The following is a 21,095-nucleotide window of genomic DNA, read 5'->3' as shown; positions in this document are numbered from 1 at the left end:
CATACACTTCAGACAAGCATGAACATTTTCTCGCATTGCTCTCTTGTTTAAACACTCTCAAAGTTCAAATTTCGTTTGAACTTTAATGATCAATCTACTAGGTTGGACATGAAATTGTTAAATGACTCGAGCACTGGTATTCACTCTGACCTTGCCCGGTCCTGGCGCCGTTTTGTATCCTTATTAAAACATCGCTCCTGCCGTAATCCTCCTCGTCCAACTCCTTGAACCGAAGATTCATTATACAGGTTAGCGTCTTCGTTTATATTGGCGGTTAGCAAGCCACTCACACAGTTGAGTTCGCTAGCGACAATTGTCCACAACAGGAAACGGCACGAAGGAGATTGATTGACAACGGTCTCCAGCCAATCGGGATGCAGAACACAATGGGCGGGTTCTTCCTTAGCCAATAAGGACTGTTGTAGCTCTACATTTAGCATACTGAGGCCGAGGTGGAGCGCACACGTTTTCAACTCTCACGAGTATGTAACACCCTACTACTAGTAGCAGTAAGTACAATAACAGACACAACAGAGCACAGATAGATCGCTCTAATGCACCACAAGGATGCAGAAAACACTGCACATCCATACAGTGTTAAAAAAAAAAGTGCAAAATTGCACATTTTGTGCAAAACGTGTGAAACATCGAATCCGCGATGTAGCGAGGGACCACTGTACTACAGTAAGCTTGACAGAAGAGAGCCATTAGACTTCATTGAAGGCATTAAATACTCTTGAAAGTGCAAAAACAAGCCTTTGTGGATTCATTGACCTGAACTGAACTACTGTGATATACAAGTGTTATGAGATACATCATCATCCCTCGTTTATCACGGTCAATTAGTTCCAGACTCCACAGCCATATGTAGGGTGCAATATTACAAGTAATAAACAGAATATTTTCACAGTTAGAGCACAGAAAACCTGTTTATGACTTTCTAAATACGGGTTTTAACACGGTTTTACAAACCTATTATCCTATTTTTGAAAAAAAAAAATAAAATAAAATGGAAAAAAGTGATTTGTTATATTAGACACGTGGGGCTATTTAAATTGTGTTGGGTTATTGCAAACTACGGAATTCAACAACAATTTACAATGGGGTTTGAATCATTTTGAATCCAGTTGTACTTTTGCCGCAATTAGAAACATACCTGTACAACAGTTGCATTTGAAAATAAGGGAACATTTCCGTGAATAAGAGAAAATATCTGGCCGAGGGAGGCAGAAAAACCTGACTGCCCACTGCCTATGTGCTGCAACATTGTCCTCACAGCTTGCCGCTGCTCCAGCATGGCACCATTTTCACCTGCAGTACTGGATGGTATTATTTTCTTTTTTAAGTTTAAGTTAAAATACGGGAAATTTACAAGAAACTATTTAAACGGGCGGGAAGGAAGGGCAAAATTTGGGAGTTTTCCAGGGAAACCGGGAGGGTTGACAGGTAGGATTACAAAATGGCTTCACTTCCTCGCAAAAACACTTCAAATGTGTCCAACGACGAGCACAGCCAATCATATATGCATCCTTTAAGATGAACAAACTATCATCCTCATAAAATATGTACAATGAAAAGCTGATAACCCCTTGAGGTATGAAACAGGAATGACACAAAAGCGTACCGATGTTGAGATGTATAATTTTTTTATCATAAAATATCTTTGTGCTGCTTGAAGCTATAACCAACAGCATGTGCAACAGCAGCATGATCACAAAGGAGCAGTAAAAACATAATACATCATTTGTAAATTATTAACACATCCGCATGGACCAAACGCATGAAATAAATGATCCCAACTCAATATAAACTTAGCATTACAGAACAATTGAAAAACCTTGTACACTTTATGCAAAAAGTATATAGCATCTCACATGAGTGGGTACACTCCTCACCTTTCAGCAACGCTTTTTATGACAGTACAACTTCTCACCTTGGATATAAACTGCTTGTACAGCAGTGTAGTTTTACGTACTATCTACGGAAAATGAGACAACACACGGTCACGAGTGTCTAAATAGCTGGCGACACAAGTGAGTACCATCATAATTGTGTCTTGCATGCGGTCGAGCATGTTGATGGTAGCGTCAAGATCTGGGTTGCGTGAGTGCCGCCGGCACTGGGGAGGTGCGGTTCATTCTGAAGCAGAGCATGATCCCCCTCCCTTGGGAAACTGGGCCGCCTGGCAGTTTTTCCAACATGATTAACACACGTCCACGATGAGCGGTGACGTGGCGAGGAAGCTGAAGCTGATGGAGTAGTCAGTGGAAGAGGATTCCAGTGAATTCCACGCCCAAGAGGCTTGTGTCGCCTGCTACTGCGTCTTTCAGTGGATAGTAAATCTATACTGCTTTCCAAGCTGTACACCGACTACTCTAAAGTATATCAAAGATTCACTTCTACAGTGTTGTCCCTTGAGAAGATGGATTACAATGAAAATGTGAGAGGTGCGCTCCCTGGTTGGAGGCGCCATGCAGGGCTTCCGTCATATGGCTGGACAAGTTCCTGAAGAACACGAGTGTGGTTGTTTGTTACATTCGTTATTACTTCCATCCCTGAACTAAGACATGTTGGTGCCAAATCAGTCACGTTATTGACAGGCAATGAGTCCAGGGTGTACTGTGCCTCTAACCCTAGCTGGGATAGGCTCCAGCGTCCTTGTGGTCTCATACAGGATAAGCGGTATAGATTATGGATGGATGGATGGATGGATGGATGGATGGATGAGCTCCACCTTAGGTGGGGCCAGTGCGAACACAGAAGTGGTGGATGTGATTTAGCCTCCTTGTCGCTGGAGGCTGAAATGAGGACCAGCGATGTCAGTCAACTGACCTGTGGTCAGACGGTGGCTACATGTTTACAGTGATGAGCTGACCCATGGTGTGAAGACAATGGTCCAGGGCCTCCTTTAGCTCCGTCAGCTGGTTCACTCCAACTCGCAGCTTCTCCCTGTGAACACAATTAAGGCAACATGAGGCCATACAGTTGTGGTCACGAGCCTCCACACACGCATCACGCACTGCAAAAGGTAATGTCGTGAGGCATAAAAGAAGAGAGTACTCGGGGAGGACGGGGTATCGGACCCTGTATGGCAATAAGTCGGACCCGTTTCCAGTGAGGGTTGGACTCCGCCAGGGCTGCCCTTTGTCACCAATTCTGTTCATTATTTTTATGGACAGATTTTCTAGGTGCATTCAGGGTGTTGAGGGGTTCCGGTTCGGTGGCGGCAGGCTTGAGTCTCTGCTATTTGCAGATGATGTGGCCCTGCTGGCTTCAACGAGCCGTGAACTTCAACTTTCACTGGATCGGTTGGCAGCCGAGTGTGAAGCGGCCGAGATGAGAATCAGCACCTCAAAGTCCGAGTCCATGGTTGTGTGCCATCTCCGGGTCGGGGATGAGATCCTGCCCCAGGTGGAGGAGTTTAGGTACCTCGGGGTCTTGTTCACGAGTGAGGGAAGGATGGAACGCGAGATCGACAAGCGGATTGGTGCGGCGTCTGCAGGGATGCGGACTCTGCATCGGTCTGTTGTGGTGAAGAGAGAGCTGAGCCAAAAGGCAAAGCTCTTAATTTACCGGTCGATCTACGTTCCTACCCTCACCTATGGTCATGAGCTTTGGGTAGTGACCGAAAGGACAAGGTCGCGGGTACAAGCGGCCGAAATGAGTGTTGGGCTCTCCCTTAGAGATAAGGTGAGAAGCACTGCCATCCGGGAGAGACTCGGAGTAGAACCGCTGCTACTCCCCATTGAGAGGAGCCAGATGAGGTGGCTTGGGCATCTGGTCAGGATGCCTCCCAGACGCCTCCCTGGGGAGGTGTTCAGGGCAAGTCGGACCGGTAGAAGGAGGGGAAGACCCAGGACACGCTGGAGAGACTACTGACACATAGTGACCAGTGTAGAATAAATACAGTCGCCACTTCACGTGTTGAAATTTGCGGCTTCACTCTATCACAATTATCATGATTCACTGCGATACAGGAATTTTCGCGAAGTAGGATTCCATATTATAAAATAAGTCTAAAAATCCTGTTTGCTTTTTATCATTACTAGAGCCCAGTAGACATGAAATAACACACCTACAGACACCGTTCCACTCCTATTACTCTTTGTTTACACCACATTGCGCAACTTTTACGCACAGGCTACAGGATCACTGCAGGGACATGAGACCGCCGCCGCGCACAGCATATAGCAGGATACCGGGCTAACTAGTTAGCCTTCAATTTATTTGTTCTATACTTAAGAAAGTGTTTCAAATGGAGTGGGGAAGAAGGACAAAGTTAAGAAGCCAAAAACTTACCACTTCCACACGGTATGCGAGGAGAACTTTTTTATTTTTCACTCTATCATGTCGGGCAAGCCATGGCTGTGTTAAGGTAATGTTGTGGTGACCCGCAATATTATTATTAAGACATTCATCAAGGGTACCCCCATTTCCGGGTAATGAGGTTGTTAGCCACTTAGCTGTTGCTACGAAGTTGTTGCTAGTTGAGTGGACAGTCAACTGTTTTGTGCCACCTATCCTTGACTCCTGTGAATCACACCTCCACATTTGGTGACCCTCGACGCGAGTAAAAGGTCGACTGCCAACGGTGACAATCTAAGGTAATGTTTAATCAGTGTAACATTATTGTATGTACTTTATTTATCCCACAGCGGGGAAATTTACTTGTTACAGCAGCAAGACAAGTAAAGAGAACAGTGTAAAGAAAGCATAGTGTCTACAACATGGTTCAGGTGGTGCAGGTGTTGTAGAGCCTGACAGCGGTCGGCTGTCATTACTGACACCTAGTGACCAGAATGCTACACATGACTTGCCTTTCAATACTTCTTGACCAATATTAGGCCATAGTAAAGCGATCCTTTATTCATTCATTAATTTTTGCAAAAAAATTGCAATACAGTGAGGGAGCGATGTTCGAACCGCTGTGGACAGCCCCCGTCTCTGTTAAGGAAAAAAAACAAAAATGGAGTATCATGTCTCTGTGATCAAAACTGCACTTGAATAAGTAATGAGCATTGGGTATTATTCCTGAACAGGAACATGTAGCGAACGACACGGTCTGTTTTTTTTGGTTTATATTTACTTTGCCGACAAAACGCCTCATTCAGTGTTGACAGTTGGGACGAGGGCTCCACTGCACCTCGAGTGGCAGGTTTTTTTTTTTTCCTGGACAGGCTGGTTGTGTTTGAGGCGCACATGAAAGTTGGTCGTATTCCCCTTCTTCGTCGCCACTACTTTTACAATAAATGCGACATATGGGCTCGTCGGTGTTCATGGGCTCACCTTGTTCATTCTGTTTAAAACCAAAATATTCTCACACTGGGGCTGTGGCATTCCGCTTAGAAACCATCGCTTGTGTATTTGTGTTTGCTCACTCGCAGGCGGCAGCACTCGCTCGCAGCCCCGACTCCACCCACTGGGACAAAGAGACTGAATGACTGACAGGAGGGTTCACTCGCTCCGTTCATTCCGTTATAGAACCAACACGCCCAGGTGTTGAGACAGAGGCACAGAGTGAACCCTCTCATCATCCAGCCTGTTTGGTAGAGAGAGAGATAGAGAGAAGAAAAACAAACACGCATGCACATGTCAATTTATCGAGGCCGGCAAAATGATCGAGTTTGTTTTTATTTATCGTGTAATTAATCGATTTATTGATCGTGACGGGCCTATACAGGTACATTGTGTAATCACTCCACCCTGGAAAAAAAAACTGTTCAAATAAATAATTAAAAGCTCCAAGTTCATATGAAATTCATGCCCATGTTGAGTATATGAAAACTTATGCAGGCAACCTTAGGTACACGCAGAATTCATCGCAGTATTTCATCGTATAAGACCGGTGTGCCTGCTCCGGCTAGGAAAGACAACCATTTCCCAACACTGGGCTGTGAGAGACTCTGGGAGATGCAGAGCACACGTGACCTGTTTTCCGTGCCAGTGCTCTCAATGTGTGTCTGTTTACATGTGGCCTGTTGCAGGACAACTGGACCATGGCATGAAATGGGAAGTTATTCATGAACGTATTCCACCTGACATCGGACATTAGCACCTTCCTGCCAGAAAAAGAGAGGGAATAAAAGGTCATGTTGTCCTGCTGACTGCGGGTCGGTCTTGGCAACGGCTGCCGAGCAGCAGAAGCAGCGAGGGAACATACTGCTTGTTTGCTTCCTTTCTAACTTTGACATAATTTCAGGGAGGAGCAGCAGGCTGAGTGTGCTGCCTGTTCACGGTTTCCACCCTGCATTTTTTAGTTAGTTAACATGATTCTTCCACTTGTCAATCCAACATGAGTCAATAGTTTCATAACCTGTGGTTATTTATCGTTACTTGTAGTGTTGGTTTAGGAAAATGGTCCAGCTTTTCACATTCCAGCAGTCACCGAGCGCAAGAGATGAACAAAAGCTTCTTCTCTTCTACGTGTTTAGAGAGCTCTGAACATGCGAGCAAGCACAGTCACTGGCCTACAATACACACACACACACACACACACACACACACACACAAAGGGTGAGTATGCCAGGGCCGCTCTCTGTTACACAACGCTCTACATGTGACAGGTGTCCACAGACAACGGTTGAACACAAAACCACGTGACACTTCAACGGGATGACATAACTCATTCAAGTCTTCCAACGACGTCACAAATAGGACGCGCTCTGATCGTCGCCATGGTGACCACGTCTTGGTTAACACAAGGGATTATTTCCTCTCAGTTAGACAAAGAAATGGAGCTGCAGTACCATCTCACGTTCAAGCCACAATTTATCAAGGCAGCCGTCAACCTGTGTCATGAAACACTACTTGGTATATTATTTCTTTTTCTTCTGTTTGGTTAAATGACATTAAACTGCACCTGCAATGTTCACAGCAAAGCTGCTCTTTCAGGTCAATGACTCCTGTATTCAGGTAAACAGATGGTGCCGCTTTGCTCTGTAGAAAGACGGCAGTGACAAGCACCTGCCAGCTCACGTACGCCCCCTTCATGGTGAGCCAGGGTACTGTACGCCACGCTGTATGCCATTTCTCTGCAGTTTATTTTATGTATATTATCATCGAGAATAATCACACTTACATTAAAGATATTACACAGGCTGTAGAAAGTCATGGTGTATAATAAACAGGGTTGGGCATCATTTGAGTTTCAGCGATCAGTTTGGACACGACTTTTTTGCAACCCGCCAAGAAAAACAAATCCCAAGAACGTTCCCGTGTGGACAGGGCCTCAGCGTTTCTATAAGTTTCTTTTCATGTAAACAGCTAAATGCTAATATTTTAATGTTAGCATGTTAGCAATGCTGAGGTTAACATGCTAAATGTAGCATGAAAGCGCTAAGTGTCTGTCTATGTTAAGACTAATGAAAATGGCTAAAAATGCTACGATGCTAATGTTAACATGTAAACAATGTTAACATTAACATGTTAAACCTAGCATGATAGCGCTAAGTGTCTGCCAATGTTAAAACTAATGAAAATGGCTAAAAATGCTACGATGCTAATGTTAACATGTAAACAATGTTAACATTAACATGTTAAACCTAGCATGATAGCACTGTCTGTCTGTCAATGTTAAAACTGATGAAAATGGCTTAAAATGCTACTATGCTAATGTTAGCATGCTAGCCATGGTAACATGCTAACATTTGCATGCTACCACATAGCATGAGAGCATTAAGTGTTTCTGTAAATCTGGACTTGTGAAAACAGCAAAAAAGGCTACTAGGCTAACATTATCATGATAACACCTAGCATAATAGTCCTAAGAGTTTATACAAGTGCCTACTTATGAAAATGGCTAAAAATGCTAATACGCTACTGTTGGCATGCTGGCAATGCTAAAATGCTCACTGCTAGGATGATAGCATCCTATACGATAACAATCTGATGCTTGAATGGTGTGAATCGGACGAAAAACACACAGCATACAGCTAATGTCCGATGTCAGCTTCAGTTTTTGTCGTGCATATTGTGAAATGAACACCTCTCTGACAGTGTCAATCAAAAAATGCTGATCTTTGTTTGCACAGGAGGTCACTGATGGCCTCGTGATTGACTCACCTGACGTCCGTGCAGGCAGTGTGGGGGTGGTGAATGTGGGTGTGAATGCTTGTCTCTGTAGTGTTCCCTGTGACTGACTGGCAACCAGCCCCAGATGTAGTATGCCTTTTGCCCGAAATCAGCTGCCACAGGCTTCAAGCCTCTGTGACCATGAATAAGGATAAGCGATGAAGGAACGTTTGCGCTTTTGGCAGTTCCGGCCGCAAATACCCTGACACGGGTTTACCTGAGGCCTCTCTTGAAATGGCGTCACAACTTCCACCGAGCGGAACAAAAATCAAATATTTAACATCACTGTGGACATGCTCACAAAGTACAAGCATCAGTGCCGACAGTGCCAACTCAACTACTGTGAATTTCTGCAGAGAAAAGCTACAATGACATGTCTGGCAACTCAGGTTGTTTAAACGACATGAGACTTTAGTCATATTTGGTGTCGACAGGTGTTTGAATATTGAGTAAAGCACAATTAACAATAAACGGTTTAAACGTATTGGGAAAATAGTAGCTGATTTCTTTCGGGATTTTTATTATTTTTTTTGCATGGGACCCAGAATTTCTGGCTGCGCCCGTGCTAATGGCTGTATGATACTTTTTCAAGAGAACTTCCAGAGGATGAGACGCCTTCTTTAAGGAGACTTTGGATGTGAGAGTACGTTGGAGCTCGAGCAGGACATCCAGGTAAGTCAGAGACCGTTCGGCGAACCCGGTGTCTCGTCCGATGAATTCAGTTATTTTGTGGGTTACTTGCTTAATAGCCTCCAGACCGTCACGCACATACGGGCGAGTGCTGTCCACATGGCTGCGTCGGCTGCCGTTTGACTGATGATCACACCTTGGGCCTCGAAAACTCGCCATGCTTTCCGTTGCGTTTGCTCTTCAAATGGCATATTAAATTGAAGCTTTTTAACGGGCTACGCCCGCAAGATGTCAGTTACGTTCCACGCGTAATTGTTTTTGGCACGCATGCGTAGTGTGAAGGAACGCATGGATCGCTGCAGGCTGCAATAGTGCTAGCCACGGGTGACCGGCTTTTGTGGCCTTGAAAGGCATTTATCGGCATATGCCGATCACATGAATTTTCATGGAAATCGTCCGATACCGATCGGTGGCCGATCGATCGGCGTGTCCCTAGATTTTTTATATACAGTACAATACTACCTTTCCGATCTTGTGGGCTGTGATTATGAAATAATGAGAACCAGCCTTTGAGAGTCAGGCAGCAGCATGAAGGGAGGACACATACTGGTAGGGAAGTAAACAGAGCGCTGGCTTGTTTCCATGGCAGCTGTGGGGTTCAACCTACAGTCACACATATCGCTGCAATTTAGCTGCACGAGCATGTGATGATGGGACTGACATAGATGATTTGTTTCTGCGCATAGCACGAGAAGCACCACGCTTTGGTGGGCGTGGGGGTGGCTGTTTGCACTGAAATAGACCATTTTGTGCTTGTAGGACGTGTTTACTTAAACTGGCACGTTAAATGACATTCAGGGGGGTATTACGTTAGCAATATGTTATGCTTATTAATATGTTATTTATAGTGCTTGTGTTAAGCAGTGGCATGGAACCGCGCTGCACTACACAGAGAAGTCGAGGGAAAGGCTTCTTGAGACATCATCTGTACTTCTGTGAAGAAGGTGTCGGACGTTTCGCTCCTCATCCGAAGAGCTTTGTCAGCGAACTAATAAGTGCTGGTAGCCTAGGCCTTAAATACAGTAAGAGTGGGCGGAATTGGTGTGCCAACACCCTCCTTCTATTGGTTCCTTACACTAAGCCTGGGCGGAGTTGTGGTCTAACCCTCTCCTGCCATTAGCACCTCCGATAAAAAGAAAGTGTCGCTCCATGAGTTGGGTATGAACGACTCTGATACTGGCTCGTTAGCATCTATTGTTCTGAACAATAGATACATTGTGACCAGTGATCCATAACTATCAAATATACAATTACAAAATCAAATGAGAAATCTTCTGGTTCTGAACTATTGCACCAAAAAAAAAAGGGGTCATGTTGCACAACACTATAATGCCACACTGAAGCTAACCCTTGACCCGTGGATAACACGTGCCACCACACCGTCATTTATCTCCTATACCACTTGTGTGCAAACGTGTCTTTCTCGGTCAGGGACCTTGACGCTTGACCGGCCCGATTCTAATCAGCTCATCCTTGAGCACAAGTAGACGTTTGCGTCGGCTGGAATGAAAGTCCCCGCGAGCGTGGGAGCCTGGGATATCACATTCATCAGCCAACAAAATGCCTCCAGCGAGGGCTGTTACTAAGGCGGCATGATTAAGCTAATATTTGTCTTTGAAAAAGTCATTTGATGACACTTATTCAAAACAATTATTGATTAGTTCAGTGCTAAAGTACACTATTAATCATTATTTAACTGACAGCAATAGCTTCTTTAGACTGATGCACATGAGCCTCCAAACGAAAAAACTGCAAAATTCTGCAATATTCAAATACTATGTTTGCTGATTTTTGACAAATACAAACAAAACATGCTTTTGCAAAACGGAAAAGATAAATGATTCAGGTTTGTGCGTGAGCATTTGTTCTTGACAAACATTTGCAAAAATATCTCAACCATCGGAATGAATCGTCGTAACTAAACAGTCTTTTTCAGTTCAGTTTTTCAGTTTCTTGTTTTACAGCATGTTTGCTCTGAGCTTCCTCAGGAGTCTCTCCCCTCAGCACGTGCCTGCCTCACCCACGACGGTTTGATCTGTGTTACAAGACATGTCACACATTTACTAGCATGACCCACAGTTTATGTTGTTTGTTTAATATTGGCAATAAAAAAAATTTGCCAAACAATATGCGTTCAAAAGATTCAAACATTTACATCACAAAAATGCCTTCTCAAAAAGATCAGACCACAGAAAATGCTCTGCGTTATATTGAGAAGCCATTTTTGTGATGCAAATGTATTAATCTTTTGAACGCATATTGTTTTGAGAAACCAAGGTCTTTACTTAATTAGTTTGATTAATCAATTTATCAATTATCGTGACAGGTTTCATATTATTGTTATAATTTCACATGTTATAAAATGTTGATTCCAACGGACTGTCATGAACCAAACATTACCGTCGACAGTCGCGAGAGGGCACGCCAGGGTAGCGTCACCGAGGATAAAGAATTCGATGGGTTCAGTGATGTGCAGTGAGATTGGGAGCTCGATGAATTTGCTTACCGGTAACCTGCTTATTGGGCTCACTTGCTGCTTATGTTAATTTAGCCTATTCAACCTCTCAGGTATGTTATTTATGATACTGTGTATCTGAATAACTGTTAATGTGTTAGGTTTACATACCGGACTTTTGCCTTTCCAGATTAAATGTCTGTTCTTCGTATTGAATTTAGTGAAATATACTTCTAAATAAGTATGACTCAAAGTCCAGTGCGATTTATATATGTTTTTTTTCCTCTTCATAACGCATGATGGATGCACTTGCAGTCTGGAAAAAAAATGGCTCTGTAATCTGCCTGTTGGGGACCTAGACCCAGGACCTAGAAGACCATCAAGCACCTTAGGTAAACTCTAAGTTGTTAAAGATGATACGCCGAAGAAAGCTGTCTAAAATATTCAGGTTAAGGAGGATAACTTTGTGTATGTCTTACACCAGCAGAGATAATCTCACAGCATCTAAATGTCAGTGTCACATGAGAGAGGTACGGTCAAAGGTTGAGTCTCAAATTCAGCCCCTGGAATTGGTCAGGCTAAAGACAAATCACACCTGTTTCAACTGCTCTCTCCGTAAGATGACGTTACAGTGTGTTTCAAAAGGTCCTAAGACAGGGGTCACCAATGTTTTTTCTTGCAAGAGCTACCTTTAGAAAATGAAAATGGCCACGAGCTACTCATTTTTGTAGAAATGATTTTCATACCTTATTTCAACCCAAACAGATCAAATATGCTTGTTTTACCAAAACATTCACAAAATGCTGGTATCCACAACTCACATTTTATCTTTCAGAATACTTTTCTTTCTAATGTTCTCATATTATTAACTGAAAACCTGAATGAAAAGCAGGCTTGCGGGCGCCTCATGTGGTCGTGGGGGGCTACCTGGTGCCCGCGGGCACTGTGTTGGTGACCCCTGTCCTGAGAAATACTGGTACTAGAGCCACACGACTGTGTAAGGTGTTAAAATGGTTTGAGAATGTTGCAGTCTCGTAGTGATTTTAAGATGAGCAACAACTCAGACACTCAACAAACAGCACGCATACATGCCAGGGCATGCAGCAACAACAATGACAGAAACACGAGAGAGCTGGCGTCTGATGAAGGCAGCCCTTAGGGCTTTTGTCAGGTTTAATAGGTTAATCCAAACTTACTGATCACAACAATGGGTTGACAATGAACATTAAGATCTGGAGTATACAAGAAGGCAGCGTAATTCAAAGTTGGTCCGGGTTGAATTGCTGCGATCTATTTTTGCTCAAGGGAACCCCCTACTGGTATAACATGTAATAGACGTTAAAGCCAGTGTAGTAAACAAACTGGCAATGATAAACGCTCATTTCATTCACCAGAAAAAAACATGGTGAATGTGCAACGAAAACAAAAATCAAACCTGTCATAATTATTACAACATCGGGTCTTGATATAGTCATGGTCTGATCATATTAGTCTTACCATACTAGTATTATGTCTTTTTCAGCTTGATTTGATTAAGTCTGAAAAGCAAAAATCACATGAAATACGATTAAAAGGCCCACGTGAAGGTGGTTTGAAATGCTCTACTACAGATTTTAGGTAGCCTTGTGTTCGGATCCTCTGATCTCTCAACGTTTTGCATTTGTGTCACTTGCATCAGGACACACACACACACACGCACACACCAATGACGCCATGAAGACAGACACGAAGATGCTGACACAACCTAAGAAAATAACAACTTTGATGACATTGACATGGAAGGCACAGAACACTGCAGCACACCTGTACCTCCACTTTGTGTATGTCACCAAACCTCTCGCTATACAGTAGGCTTGCATGAGTACCCTTCACACGGCACCACTACTTGAAAGCAAATGATTTAAACATCTCGACGCTCCTGTGTTGTTTTCACTGCACATGCTTTGTCACCTTCTCAGGGCATGCAGTGACATCATTTACCATCGCAATCAATTCAGCACTGATGTGCAGACAACAAAACTGATCCCGTCACTTGCAAATGACAGTGTGGCCATTAATGCCTCATGATCTGATTTTGTCAACAAATTTGATCTGCAAATGTGAAGAAGACCTACAGGGCCTCTCTCAGGTCCAACATCAGTGACGTATGACCTCACAAATGTTCCTCTGGCTGAATGTACAATTTCTCCTACTGTAGGTGCAGTGGCCAGATGTCCCAGTACGTTTGCCCATAAAGTATACTGTGTCCTACCTGTAGTCTTGCTGTGAGAAACACTCCAATAGGTCTGTGTCTGTCAGCCTGCAATCCACATCAACAATCTGGAACAGTGCAAAAGAACTAAGCACAAAGGCCACAGTAAGAAATGTCATTTCTATTACTGAAATCAAACATGATGTGAATAGGCACTGACCTTATTGGATTTGATAATGCTGAGAAGCACCTGCACTTCTGGTAAACCAGGAGATGAGGACAGAACACTACAAAACAGAAGAGATACAGTATGAAGAATATACAGTATATACACACACACACACATATATATATACATACATACACTATACTACGCTAAATAGCCCTGCGATTGACTGGTGTGACCAGTCCACGGTGTACTCCCACCTCTCACCCGAGGTCAGCTGGATAGGCTCCATCTTACCCAAGATCCTAATGAGGACAGTCGGTATAGAAAATGGCTAGATGGACAGACTATATAGAGCAAAGACACTATTAAAATCATCATCTCAGCACAGCCGACACCACTTCCTCAGTCAGGAACCAATTATGCATCTAAAAGAGGAGGAGGATGCATTTCCCCTCGTATGTTTGATACTACTCATTAGCTTAAATGGTTTCGTGTTACTCATAATGAACAGAGAATCGATACTTCATATAAAATGTAGGTCACGTCTATGAAAACAAAGGTAGCTAAAATACTTCCTGCATGCATTTATCCATTATCTTTCAACAAAACGATTCAATAGCTAGGTAAAATATGGAAATAATACAAAGAAATTAGTGAGCTATGCAGCTTGTACTGGATGAATCAAAGATGAGCTCAAACAAGTGACGATACGTCTGGCTGTCTCCTAGGCAACTGTACTTCAGCACCTCAGTGCACGTGTTTGTGTGCACGGATATAGAGTATAGCACACAAAGTATAAATAGTGTACATTCCTGCAGAAAGACCTGAAGGTAGAACAGTACTGGATGTTAAGTGCTGCAAACCTTTTGAAAAAGAATGTGAGCGGTACACAAACATGTTGTGCACAGAAACAATTTTTAACCTTTGGAGGAAAGGAGAAAAACAGGGCAGGCTTGCAAGAGAACATGTTCCCAACATACTGTGCACAACTGACATTAGAAATTGACACACAAAAGACTCACTCTAGCACATGTGGGTGTAATATTCACAGTAAAGCCTGACGTATTAGGACAGTTTTTTTGTAGTTTGCCTCTTAAGACCACTGTTATGGATTTGAAATGAACGAATCAAGATGTTGAAGATGTACCTGACGTGCCGAATATTTTAATGTCATCTTAACATATTTCACTATCTGTGGACTAGCCAATGACTGCCTGGAGATGCTTTGTCAGGCCACACTGCAGCCACCTATACTAGTTGCTTGTTCGAGGATCTTGCTGCCTTCACTTTTGGCCATTGAAGAACATTCCATTTTGTTCAAGAAGTTGCTTTCATGGTATGGTTGAGTCCATCTGCACCATTGTATCACTTTTGTAGCATTTGGCTGAATGTGAGCAGACAGTATGGCCTGATACACCTCACTATTCTTCTTGATACCAGCTTTTAAGCATACATTTTAATGGCTATATTTCCCATACAGGTCCATACCTTTTGATTTATTAAAAAAATGAAATACTCTTATTTGACACAATATAATGTCAATTCTTTCTCTCTGTGTTCAAGTGTATCCAATTCTTCCCTGCTCCCCGTATCGCACACGGCAGAAGGAACGACCACAATAATTCTACAACACGTCAATTTGAGCGAGTGCGCCGCGGGTTTTGACTTTGTGGATTATGTTAATCTATTGATTCATTTTACAAAAAGGCGACGGTGACGGTTATCATATATAACTGGCACGTAGCAGTCACGTTACGGTCAGCCAGTGCACTACAATCTTGCCTAGTACTAAAATACAATCCGGTTTTCAAAAAGGAAAGCGAGAAACAAGAGGGAAGACAGGCAAAAGAAGGAGTTTGCATCGTACTACTAGGGCTGCGTTGAAAAACTGAATTGTCCAGTATTTAGAAACATTTTGTCCCGTTTTGAGTGAAAAGGGAAAGCAATTTGTCCCTTATTACTGCGAGAATCAAAAATAGTCTGTAAAACATGGATGTCGGGGGTGCTTTACGTGAAATTTTATGTAAAACTTATTTTCCACGCTGTCACGAATAAAGAAATCTAGTGGAAGATTTCACCAACTATGCAACAAAGCCATGGTGGTGCAATGGTATACACATCTGCATGGGAAGGAACAGTAGGTGAGTTGAATCTTAGAGTCGACAAGTTCTTTTTTTTTTTTTTACCCAATCCACTTTATTTAGTCTGTTATTTTGTTGTAAAAATAAATTATTGAACAATTTGTTTCCCGTTTATTCATACTACAAAACATGCATCTAACTATCCAGGTTTGAGTCAAATAGCATAAAAGTAGCTTTTTAGGGTCAGTTAAGTCCTAGAGACCACAGCTGCCCAGGGGGTCCAATGTGATTTTTATGCCATGGGGCCCAGAATTCCTGGTGGCGCCCCTACATGCACAAGCACATGCTGCACTGTCAAGGAGAGATAGGGAGACAGCTACAGACAGCATAACAGTGTTAAAGTGTATTATGGTCTGCGGCACTATGGGAAAGGTGATAAGACACAGTGAGAAGGTCGAGCTGATTAGAAAAATCACATCTGTGAGCTGTGAGTCGGTATGAAAGACACACTCCAAGGACAAGGGAACGGTGGTTTACTGACGAGCCAAGGACCGAGGGAGAAAACACAAAAACACACCTGTGAAGGCATGAGAAAAGCTTAGTCCTATCTATGCAAACAAGTTATGGAAAATTAAGGTTTGACTGACAATGACAACTTGATTCAGAGGGCTGATACTGTATGCTACATCGTTCTGTGCCAATTCACTGCTGTGTCTTCTCTTTCTAGTTTTCTGAGCCAATGCAACAAAATCTCCTTCTGATATGTATTGCCGATACAAGTCTGACAAACAAAGGCTGTCTAATTCCATATAGAAAGGGTAGAATGTTAACTGGTGAGCTGGAGCTGGGATCAGTGAGAGTGGGGCCTAAATACCTGATGAAGGCTTGCAGCAGCTGTGAAACCATGGAGCACATTTGGCTGAGACATGCCACGGCGTCCTGCGGTGGTGGAGGACCCCCTACTGGCAAAGAACTCTGTCTGGTTTGAGGGTCAAAGGCCAAAGCTTTGAACACTTCCAAGCTGGAATAATGACAGACAAAATGACCTGTAGTGTCAGAATACTTCATATAAACTTTTATTGTAGTTTTAAATGCATGAGGGGCGTTTGCGCAATTTATGTAATCGGCACAGCACGGCACAACTGTGTATTGTATGGGCTGAGGGAGGTCTAGGTGAACAAGTAGTACAGATCATAAAGAATACATCAAGAGCACTCAAGAGTGCATACCTCTGCCAAGGATTAAACACTTAGACAAATGTATTTCCATTTTCTTCCATTGTGTCCTGAAGGAATTCTGGATTTGGATGTAATCTTAATGCGTTTGAGGTAGTAAGATCCTACATAATAAACCCGGACCTGATCAAATGAGATTAAACAGATAGAAGCTTCTGATCACATCAAACGGGCTTTGCCATGCTAAGTTTAAATGACCTGAAACCTGGCTTGACATGACTCACTCAGACACACTCTACTCATAGCAAATTTATTCCTATTTTACCAGGCTAATTCAATTTGACTAGTTAGTTACCCATAGATTTGCATTTTCATTCGTTCCTTTTTCTTAACACTGCACAAGCTATTTTTTTAACTACTATTGGCTTATTGAGATTTTATTTTTTCAGCACCTTCCCTATTTTTCTTTACACAGGAAGTCAACAAAATCAAAATGACAAAATGCATGTATATAATATAAAATATATGCATATAATTTATATATTTACCATAATTTCCGAACTATGGAGCACACCGGGATATTGGTGTGGCTTACGTACACTAAATTTGTGCATTTTATTATGCTTTTCCTCTTTCCTGACTAATAAATGTTGTTACAATGTTGTATTCTTGTGTTAAATGATGCCAATGCGTCAGATAATGAGGTTTGCGCATTTGGAAGTGAGACCTGAACCATTGAAGTCAGTGCAACCCGGACTTCCTTATATGGGCATGCCCCGGCAAACGCTATAGGCCTGCTCTCCCCCCGCTCTGCTTCGCTCTGCTCTGTTCATCGTGCTCCCAGGAAATGTTTGTTTGGGTGTGCCTAAAGAGGCAAGCATTAGGCAGAAGTGGTTAGAGTTGCTGATTCCCGGCCAGCAAGAGGAAAAATATGCTCATCTGTCAACGGTCTGGAAGAGTCTGGCAGAGTCTGGAAGATCTAGAAAGCTTGCTGTGTGTGTGTTATCATGTGTAGCTGCTCTACAGGAGTGCAGAACTCAATACAAAGGCCCGAAAAGTAGTATAATAGGTCCCCTTTAAAAAGAAAAAAATATTTGTACATATATAGGCCACACCGGTGTACAAGCCACAGGTGTCCACGTCATAACATGGGATATTTAGTACATAGAAAGCTGTTACACAGAAATATTTTTTTAGCGTGAAATTAAATAAATGCTTTTTTTCCCAAACAGTGCATGTAAAATGGCTGGTTAAACAGTTGCCTACTAGGAAAGTAATTCATTGCTGTCCTCATCCTCCTCCTGGAAACTAAAACCACTCAACTCGTCCTCTTCAAGCGTCAGAACCGAACAGCCTCACAATTCCCTCAGCACACACGCCGCCAGTCTCCCTCCATCTTTCACTGTCGCTATCAGTGTCACCCCTGCCCTGAGACAAATCGGCCCTGTGCTGTCCTCCCCAGCACGCTGCCCAGCCTCTCAAAATCTCCCGACACTGCTCCACACTTCCAAGACCCACTGGTAGACTCGAGCAAAATCCGCTAGATTGACCACCTTCAACCTGAAAGCCGCATCTCATGCACCTCTCTACGCGTTCTCCATGATGACGAGGGCGCGTGTACGAAGCTCTGAAGCACACGAGATGTCACGAGACCAGAATGTGACCACAACAACATTGTATAAGTCGCAGTGTTCAAAGCCTGAGAAAAAAGTAGCGGCTTATACACTGGAACTTATGGTACAGTACATATGCTGCATATTATATGTATCATATTGAACACTGAAATTTGCATACTAAGACAAAGCCATCAATCCAAAGCCTGTACATCAGAGGTTTCAAACTTGCAGCTCACAAGCACCATATTTTGTGACCCCCATAATGACATCAAAGTGTACTGTTTTTATTTGATATTAATATATATTGTGGTGAACATTAGACCCCCAAAAGAGGCACTTCCGCTTACTTAAAAGGAAGCAGTTCTCGAATTGGGCAAGCAATAGGCAACACTGAACTTGCAATGAGCTTGCCACACAGTGAAATGAAAAGGTGGCTCATTGACTAACTACAACCACAGCGCAAACACAAAAATGACAGCACAATATGTATTATGTAAGTAAACATGCATGGGGCAACTACTTCTACCATGGGGAACAATAAACTACATCTACATTAACTCTAAACATATAACTTTAGCAAGTTTTGTTGTGCCGCAAGGCATGCTGGGAGCCGGCTGCACTCCCAGCAATGCTGTGTAAGAGGACGTGCTGCCAGCAGCAAGTTGAATAGGCAAGAAAGGCCTACAGTATGTTCTGAAGAACCGTAAATGTTTTGAACTATTATGAATAAAGATTGATTTTTTTTGGAATACTTGATGCAGCCCAGACTTTACCTCCAGCAGCCCCCAGGTAAGTTGAGTTTGTGACCTCTGCTGTAAATAAAAAGCCTAACTCTCTAGCTGCTTAGTATGCTCACCTTATTTGATAAACGTTACACCAGATGTTTTCAAACATAGCCCAGACTTCTTGGTGAGTGGCAGGGGGTTGTTTGGCATCATCATCCTCATTCATTACAACATCACTGACCAATGATGTGTATGGTACTGATTCAGCCTAAACAAAAGAAAAGGTGAATTAGGAGGGCTTGTTTCTGGGTTATCAAAGCAGAACAAGCAATTCATGCATCAAGCAGACCTTGTGTTGTAGCTTGTGTGCAATATTGTCGATTGTAGTAAGGGCCCTGGGCACAAGGCTTGAACTTTTCCGAAATTCCTTCACAAACTCCTTAGCTTCTTGGACTGTCATCAGTGTTGAACTACGGTCCCTTGATTGACCTGAAGAAATACATATATAGAAAAAAAGATCTTAAGGCGTCTCATCCACATGCATAGACAACAATCACTGTGTGCTTAGTTGGGCCATACTGTCAAAACCATTTGGCCTGAAGTCTACATGACATAAACAGCAAGCATGGGAAAATGATGCAAATGCAAGAGGTGTTTTAACCGATGAGGTTTTGTATATATGTGTACGGTATATACAGACATCTACAAATGTCATAAGTTTCATATTTCGAAAGTTGTATATGGGAGAACCTGTCTCTGTTTTGGCAGTTTTTAAAAACGAGTTATTTTATTAGTTCCAAGTACAGTTTAAATTGGTTTAATACATGAACTGCAGCAAATAAATAAATGAAAACCCTGAATTTCACTTTGTGGTTGTAATTTACAGTGGTGAAGAACTGCACTGCATACTTAGGTTTTTCTAATATTACCTAAAGCACTGCTTACTGCAAAACACATTAAATGAATGCCCGTGTCGTGCAATCACATATGCTGTACTTCTCCATTAAAGCAGTTCCTGTTCTCCGCTATCTTGCCCTTCTTGACCTGTCACGGCAGATAACCCAGCTGCATCAAAGTACACAATAGTGCCAGTGATCGACATTATTAAGATTCTTGGGTGGATTAAAATGGTGGTTGTAGTCAAATACACATCCCCACACAGATGCACTGTGAGAGCGCATGAGAGGCTGAGGCACTTCATGCCTCATGACTGAGGGTAATTTAATTTGATAGAGTGAAGGGATTGAAAGCCAGAATAAGAAGTGGCACGGAGGACAACTCAGCAGTATACTGACACATATTATAGTGTCCTGTTTTAGCAGATGACCTAAATCTGTCTGTAGTTCCGGTGAGATCTGGCGCAGTGCGGGGTAAAAAAACGTCATTCCCCAGTGGACTGAGGATTTTTAGCAAAGGATGACTCAGACACTTGCCTTCTGTTCCGTCAGAAGGCAGTGAGATGTATGTTTACATTTAAACACTTCATCACCTCTACTTGGTGAATCCTGCAGGTGGACAATTGCTAATGCAGTAATATATTATCTCATAGTAAATGTATTATTATGTTGGAATACAATGTATATTATTCCAATTGTATGTAAGATATGCATACATATATAACGATAATAACATCATAATAATACAACATTTCCTTTAATATCTCATCTTTCACTCTCTAAAGTGAAACTGCTGTTTGTGACATGCATTTTCTCACAGGCAATTCGGACTGTAACGTTTGTAGCATTTCTTGAAATGCTGGCTTTTCAACTGTGTTGAAGAACAGCATTTTTTTGGCGACGTATTAAAACCACAATGTCTGTGAACGCACACCATTTTTCAGTGTTCTGTTTATATTTACTTTGTCGATAAAATGTCTCAGTGAATGTTTGACTGTCGGTGTGTAGATTTTTTTTACCCAGATGG

General features: G+C 42.6%; 2 protein-coding genes across 11 annotated transcripts in view; both read right to left on the bottom strand.

Annotated features, from left to right (window-relative positions):
• The window catches only part of hmcn1 (hemicentin 1), a 146,904-nt gene extending 146,343 nt beyond the window's left edge, over positions 1 to 561 (bottom strand). For 2 of the 4 annotated variants that reach the window (XR_008572707.1, XM_054789955.1), the window contains exon 1: positions 151 to 561. Coding sequence is in view for 3 of the 4 variants with exons in the window: in XM_054789955.1 (XP_054645930.1) it covers positions 151 to 440 (290 nt within the window). In the remaining variant the exon portion in view is untranslated. The remainder of the gene's footprint in view (positions 1 to 150) is intronic. The other 2 variants (XM_054789958.1, XM_054789961.1) reach the window with 2 other exon arrangements.
• Positions 562 to 674: 113 nt separating this feature from the next.
• swt1 (SWT1 RNA endoribonuclease homolog) overlaps positions 675 to 21,095 on the bottom strand; it is a 28,737-nt gene continuing 8,316 nt past the window's right edge. For 2 of the 7 annotated variants that reach the window (XM_054789963.1, XM_054789964.1), the window contains exons 12-18: positions 19,522 to 19,661; positions 19,304 to 19,440; positions 16,531 to 16,677; positions 13,627 to 13,693; positions 13,467 to 13,534; positions 2,876 to 2,949; positions 675 to 2,798 (exon numbers count right to left, since the gene is read on the bottom strand). In XM_054789963.1, coding sequence (XP_054645938.1) covers positions 2,428 to 2,798; positions 2,876 to 2,949; positions 13,467 to 13,534; positions 13,627 to 13,693; positions 16,531 to 16,677; positions 19,304 to 19,440; positions 19,522 to 19,661 — 1,004 coding nt within the window. In that variant the 3' untranslated portion in view covers positions 675 to 2,427. Of the gene's footprint in view, positions 2,950 to 3,007; positions 6,060 to 13,466; positions 13,554 to 13,626; positions 13,694 to 16,530; positions 16,678 to 19,303; positions 19,441 to 19,521; positions 19,662 to 21,095 lie in introns of those variants that run through there. The other 5 variants (XM_054789969.1, XM_054789965.1, XM_054789968.1 and 2 more) reach the window with 5 other exon arrangements.

This window comes from Dunckerocampus dactyliophorus, chromosome 10 (genome assembly GCF_027744805.1).
Source record: "Dunckerocampus dactyliophorus isolate RoL2022-P2 chromosome 10, RoL_Ddac_1.1, whole genome shotgun sequence".
Classification (NCBI taxonomy): Eukaryota; Metazoa; Chordata; class Actinopteri; order Syngnathiformes; family Syngnathidae; genus Dunckerocampus; species Dunckerocampus dactyliophorus.
The sequence above is the reverse complement of the archived record's forward strand: the minus strand, read 5'-3'. Positions and strand labels throughout refer to the sequence as shown.